Source organism: Tachypleus tridentatus, chromosome 1 (genome assembly GCF_004210375.1).
Source record: "Tachypleus tridentatus isolate NWPU-2018 chromosome 1, ASM421037v1, whole genome shotgun sequence".
Classification (NCBI taxonomy): Eukaryota; Metazoa; Arthropoda; class Merostomata; order Xiphosura; family Limulidae; genus Tachypleus; species Tachypleus tridentatus.
This window is the reverse complement of record NC_134825.1, coordinates 168,005,675-168,013,006: the sequence shown is the minus strand read 5'-3', so window position 1 is coordinate 168,013,006 and position 7,332 is coordinate 168,005,675. Positions and strand designations below refer to the sequence as shown.

At 32.4% G+C, this 7,332-nt stretch overlaps 1 protein-coding gene across 1 annotated transcript; it reads right to left on the bottom strand.

Moving 5' to 3' along the window:
• Positions 1 to 4,238: 4,238 nt before the first annotated feature.
• Positions 4,239 to 7,069, bottom strand: PSMG1 (Proteasome assembly chaperone 1). The gene has a single exon (XM_076462902.1). The coding sequence runs from the start codon at positions 6,799 to 6,801 to the stop codon at positions 5,965 to 5,967; it is 837 nt and encodes a 278-aa protein (XP_076319017.1). The 5' UTR covers positions 6,802 to 7,069; the 3' UTR covers positions 4,239 to 5,964.
• Between the last annotated feature and the right edge of the window lie 263 nt (positions 7,070 to 7,332).

Sequence of the window (7,332 nt, the reverse complement as noted above, 5' to 3'; positions counted from 1 at the left end):
AGCTACCATACAAAGGCAAATAAGCTTCACTGAACCTTTCATGGTCACTTTATTGACAGAACTGATGAAAACCATGAAGAGATGCACTTTACAGAGCAGAGGAACCAAATACAGTATTGCACAACATGTGCAGTCACAACCATATTTCATGTTCAGTTTTGGATTGAGGTATGTGTTGTACTCCCTCATACCCCAGAAACCAGAGTGAATTTGGTCATGTAGGTGGTAAAGTCAGATTCCAGATATTGCAAAGTGTTCACATCTCTATTAACAATTGAAAAAAGAAAATATTACAAAACACCTTTGTTTGGGAATCAATCTTTATGGTATTAGAACAAAAACACCTCAATAGAACTGCCTTTAATAATGGCCTTAAATACAGAAATGAAAAAAAACAACAACATATAAACAACTCGCACACAGTTGCAAACTAATTGTGGCATGCTTGGGTTCACTAATTTATTCTTTAGATAACTGATTATAACAAGTCAAAAGTGATGATTGCTCATAGCACTATTAGATGAAGCTTCTAGCTAGATAACAAGTTTTTAAATCTATTACTGTGATCTCTGTTCCATAATCATAGAGTAGAACATTATTTATATGTGCACAATACTGTCATCCCTCTCAGAGTGCAGGAGCTACCTGGCTATCTATCTTATTGGCTGTTCCAAGTACAAATATTTAACTTCTAGGCATTTCTAAACTTAACACAGTGGTATTACCTGAGGAAGCAGCTAGAAGAATCTTAAACAAATCTATACCAATATCATTTGTTAAAAATATCTAAAAATACCCAATTAGAACACATATTTTGACCATGTGTTACAAGCACATAAACAGGATTTCTGAAATGTAAAAGTCTATAAGGTCTCCAAGAGTATACATCTGAAAATATCTCTAAACTACTCACCTTACCAAACAACCCACTATCATAATGAAGTTTAACATAGGCACAAACACTGTAGAAATGAGTATTAATTGTTATAATTAATCATCTCTATTCTTCTTGGAAATGTTTACTTTAACCACCTTAATAAGTACTGTTACTGTAATACAACATTAAAATACACTAAGATTTCAACACTTTTTGCAAGTAATAGTCAAATGTTTTGCTATTCAATATCATCTCTTTCCTTGTCTTGGTTATCAAAATTTAACAATTTTTTAAACACATAAGTGGTATTTCATGCTTGAAAAATACTATTGTTGAAAGGTATTTCTTGGGAAAACTTCAATTTAACACAACATTTACTGGGACAACAAGAGGTATGTTGGTTCACATGAAGGCTGCCCCTTCAGATTTAGAAAACAAACAAAACAACAAATCAAATTCAATCCTGATTAGTTAAGAATTTATCAAGCCTTCTATTAAAATTATTTTAAGTTATTGCATTTTCCACATTTGAAAACAAACCATTCTAAAGGCTAACCACTTTGTTAAAAGAGTGAAACTTTCTAACATTAAGATGAGCCCTACCCTGCCAAAGACTATATCAGTTTCATCTTAATATGAAAAAGAAATACATAACACATTGATACTAAGAATTATCATTAATAATTCATCTTTAACATTGCAATAAAATCCCCTTTATACTTTATTGGTGCCCCCACAAGAGAAAGCAATTTCAGAGATATTAAAAAGTCTTTATATAACAACCCCTCTACCACAGGCATCATTACTGTAGCACTTTTTTGAGTCCTTTCCAACAATTCAATGTTGTTCTTAAGGAGCGCAGCACTAAACACAATATATGAAATAAGACCTAACAAGTGACCTAAAAATGAAATGATACACCTTTTTAGACTTACATTCAATATTTCTGTCAGTAACCTAAACTTTTATTTTACATACTAATATTACTGCACAGTGGTAGGATGGTTCAAGACAGTGGTTCTCTATTGCCAATTCATGAACAGATGTCAGTCCACCAGTTGAGTAAAAATGCATATTTGAAAATACAGCTACTTTAGTATATTGTTTTACAATGCATCTTAAAAACACTTTAAAATTCAATATTGTATAAAACAGTCTGTGAACACTTTGTATGAGAATTAGCCTGTTCTTAGTTGGGAAAAGTTTGGGAATATTGGCTTTAGAGACTCATCAATCAAAATACCAAGACTTTTTTCTTTCATAACAATGTTAAAGTGATTCCCATCCAAGTTATACAACACATTTATTAGCTCACATTTATTACAATTACAAGCCATTAGCCAGTTACTTGGTCAATTCATCAAATGATTCAGATCCTTCTATTAAAAACAGACTTCAAAGTGTACAGAAGCTAGTAATGAAGGTAATACGAGGTCTGTTCAAAAAATACGCAGACTGACGTCATAAAACAAAATGTACTTTATTTAGAAGTTACAGGTCTGAGACCCCTTCAAAGTACTCTCCTCCCCAATGCACACACTTATCCCAACAGTGTTTCCACTTGTTGAAACAGTCCTGGTACGCTTTTTTGTAATGTCCTCCAGCTCCTTCATCGCATTTGCCTTAATCTCGGGAATCGTCTCAAATCCTCTTCCTTTCAAGGGTCTTTTGAATTTGGGGAACAAGAAAGAATCGCAAGGAGCAAGGTCAGGTGAGTAGGGGGGGTGGGGAAGAACAGTGATCGAGTGTTTGGCCAAAAACGCAAGAGTTCTGAGGCACAAATTTTGCAGCAACGCTGTGCATCTTCAATTTTTCGGTAAAATCTCAAACAAGATCCAACTGATATCCCACACTCTTCAGCAAGCTAACTGACAGTCAGACGCCGATTTGCCGCACCAGGGTGTTGATTTTGTCGACGTGGGTCGCCAGTTGACGTGGAAGGACGCCAGGACACTCATCATCTTCAATGGACTGTCGACCATCCTTAAAATGTTCATGCCACTTGAAGCATGCCGTACACTTCATAGCAACATCACCGTAAGCCGTGTTAAGCATAGCAAAAGTTTCAGTTGCAGATTTTCCAAGTTTAACACAAAATTTCACAGCAAGTCGTTGCTCCTTCAGGCCATTCATTCTGAAATACGCCAAACAAAAAAATCACACTTCACTTAAAACTGCGTAGCTAATACACAAATGAAGATATCTGCAATCGGAAATGGCGTCAGAATCAGCTGATCTGTGCGAACCTAGCGACACCAAGCGGATTCCCCTGGAACCAACTGGAGCAGCGCAATTCAAACAGTCCATATATTTTTGAACAGCCCTCGTAAGGTGGTCTTAACTTGTGGGTGTTTAACAAACAAACAAAACATTCAGGAGTGTCACTAAGCAAAGAAACTATGGAAAATTAATGTTTATTGTACTGGGAGTTACTCATGTAAATTGATTGTATTGCATAATCAGCTGTATTCAGTTGTTCCTAATGAGGGATTTGTTTGCTTTATGAAAAGTACATAACCACAATATGGATTTCTAAGCAAAATTTCTTTATCTCAAAACTGTTTCAGACATATCCATGAAAGAAGCACACTGCATTTGCTGCTTAAATTTTAAATGTCATTGCTATTTTTTCTAACATCAAATATCTAGTGATGCATAACAGAACCAAACAACAGTTTTTAGTTTCACTAGATCAAAGTATATGAATTTAAAAAATGCTAGTTTTAATGTATAGTATTTTCCTTGAAATGAAACTGGTAATGCTATACAGAAAAGTTTGGAGCCCTTGATTAATATATTGAAATTCAAAAAGGAAAAACATTCATCTCCTAATAAAAGACAATAATGTTATGAAAAGTTTAAATAATCCTGGATTGTCAAGTGAATCATGTTCACTCTCCACACATTATCATATATATATAATAAAAGTCATTAGAAGTATTCATATGTTTTAATTATTCAACTCTAACATGTTCAAACTTAATAGCTATACAGAATGATATAAGTATGCCTCAAATAAAATTTGTACCAGATGTACACGAAAGCTGGAATTCAATGAACTGTCTCATTGAAAAGACACTGGAACAAAAGAAAACATACTCCTTCTGTGTGCTGACACCATCACCAATGCCAACAATGATCAGTGTTTCCTATCAAAGACATATTTAACATTGCTGCTACCACAGGAAGAAATTACTAAAACTATTGGCTACACAAATATAACAACTTCAGAAATTATTTTACATGTAACTAATTATAACCATTTGTCAAAGGACAATATACTTCACTTTAAATCAAGTATAATGAAGGCAATCGTGATTAAAGGCATGAAGTTAGGTTTACTGAAATAAAAAAATAACAATTTCTTTTTCTTTTTTTTAAACTGCTTTTTCAAATTTTTACTAGTACTTTGAAGGGTAATCAAAAGAGTGGCACAGACTTTAATGGAGAAAGTACTGGCACTTTCAACTTCACAATGAAATGTAGTTGCAAACAGACATAGTGGAAGTGACAGAGATGGTTCCTCACCATTAGCAATACCACATCCCTTTCAAAATTTATGCCAGGAGAAACATATATAATTTTGATGTCATTATAGTGAAATATCTGTAGCACCCAGTGGTATTAATTATACTTGACCAAAAATAAAGAAATTACCATTATCAAAAAAATAAATTTATATACAACTATCTTTTAAAAAGATAATCCAAACTGTCACGTAGTAGAACACCATAAACTGAACAAGACACATGTATGCTATTATTTAAACATCGTGTATAGTGAATGCCAGTTTTCAGAAAATGGCAACATTTAATTCCAAAGATAAACCAGTTGCTATCACAAAATGCACAGTATATACTGTTCTTACATGCCAACAAACTAATTTTTTTGACAACTAATATATGTCAATGTGTATTAAAATAAACTGTCATTTATATTAAAGGTTTTAGTAAGTACATTAAAAACAACAACAGGATTGTTAGTAAGTGGTTAAATTAGATTCAAACTGATTGATAAAGTTTATGCTTGTTAATTAAAAATCTGTAATATTCACTTAATGTTTCAAAATTATTTAAATCTTAATACAGCTATTTTGCTTGACATAAGAAAGTGGGATCATATCATTTGGAAAACATCAAAAGCATAAGATATGTATGTTACTGGGTTTATTTAACAAATTTTGTAATTTTCAATAAAAAACATCACAGCTAAGTGGTATTGACAATGCTACATCAATAAAGTTGTTAAACTAACTGATTTTCTGTCAATTACTTAGTTTATTTATTGCTTCCTAGTAGTCATAATAGTTTTCAGGTTATAATCTCGATAATGTAAGGAAAATTTCAATTATTAAGCTGCCAAATAAGTGCTAATAAATGATCAAACCAAATGTTTAGCAAAGAGAGTTAACTGTCTAGAATCTGGAAATTAAATTGATATATATATATGTTATACCATTATTTATTAACATCTTTAAAAATATAGGTTACTTGGAGTGAGAGAAAGATATTTCAAACACCACACACAGAAAACTGATTTTGATGTTCAAATATCTTGCACAGAAAACATGGAAATTATTTCCTTTGTACATATTAAACCTTAATGTTTGAAAACTCTACAAAATGAGGTATAAAGCAAACTTACACTTATGTGAAATCTTAAGTTTTAATATGTGAGGTTTTTCACAAACAAATAAGATGATTAAAACATTCTTTATTAACTCAGCTTAGCCACAAATCTTTCTTGAAAGCATAACACACCATATTTCATCGTTCATTTACTGATAGATAATATTTTTGGTGACATAAGTTATGATATTCATCAAGTTGGATACCAAAGCGAAGTTATTCCTTTTAGCAATTTTATTATGGTTTCAGTAAAGCTAAAAAAGTTTGTTATAAAGTTTAATAGAGAAAGTTGGGCAAAAAGATTTTATGATAAAGCAATAACCACAATCTGGAAATCAAGCTATTACTCTGAATTCAAAATTACCAATAACCACTCACAAAGTTATTGTAATTATTATTTATTATTATTATTATTAAGGTTATTATTGTAATAATCAAAACTTCATCCAATAGCTAACTCTACATGTAGAGGTTTCCCCAATCTCTTGTCCGCTGCATGAGAAGGTTTTTAAGATTTGCCTCAGCTTCTTCATTTGGTGTAACGAAAGACTTAAATGGATGCTGCTCTAATAAAGGGACAAAAGCTTGAACATGAGAAGGATCAGAATCTAACATGTCAGTATAACAAACAAACAAAACACCAGGAATTTCTCTAACTTCACATTCTGATAAAACAGCAGCTGCTAATCCAGAGAGTGTATTGGGTTGTTCTAAATATGGTTGATTAAGTCTACCTGTTGTGTATGTTGAAGAATGCAATGCTCGAAGTACAATACTTTGATGTTCATCAAAATTCTTCTGAGTCTTGTATTCACACATGTGTAAAGATGTTAATATAATAACTACTGGCTTAGTGAAGCATGTCCTATTTACACATGAAAATATTTTCTCTCCCAGAGTAGTAGACTGTTCTGGTAGTAGTTTCTCTGGGACAACACAGCACAACACTTTATCAAGTAAGTGAGTATGATAAAAATGTCCCAAAGTAGTCGGTTGCTTTCTAAATTTTAACCCGGATAGTTGATCATCAGTATCATCTTTGTCTGATCCACGTACCTGAACTGACGCAACAGGCAATAATGGTCGTGAAAGAATATAAGCTTCAACAAATGTAGATGCTGATGGTCCTACAGCAACAACGAGCAGCTGACAGTCAAAACTAGGATGGTCATGTGTGGTTTCTTCTGTAGTTTCTCTGACAATAAAAACTTCTGGGACTGGAACATCTTCGTCTTCATCATCAACTACTGCTCGAGAAAAAACTGGTAAAACTTCTCCGAAAAACGTTGCCATCATGGGATTAATCTATGCTTTTTGAACAGGATCGAAAAAATAAACTAAATAATAATATACTGAAATACAACACTTGCAACCCACTTCTAACCACACGTAATTTCCCAATTAAAAAAAAATTACACAACTAGTAGACTAAACAGTTAAAACTAACCCTGTTTCTTCCGGCATAGGTAAAACAAAACCTGATACTTTGTAGTATATACAGTTTACTGAAATTACATGTAATATTTCTGGAGTCTTTATACAAAGATTTATACAGACACACACACAAACACATATATATATATATATTTAATTTACGAATAAGTAAATGAAATTTTTTAATGGTTATCACAGTTATAATTATCTGGATTAAATAACATAATAACTTTAAATTATATTTTCTAATATCACAAAACACATAAATATATTGTAGTTCAACTGAAGGCAAAAACAAAAACGTTAGTGATAAAATGCATTAAAAACATCTCCCCGCTATTACAGTGGTAAGTCTACAAATTTACAACGCTCAAATCAGGGGTTCGATTCCCC

Excerpts from the sequence above, each read along its gene's own strand:
- PSMG1 (XM_076462902.1), bottom strand. The coding sequence starts at position 6,801 with ATGATGGCAACGTTTTTCGGAGAAGTTTTACCAGTTTTTTCTCGAGCA.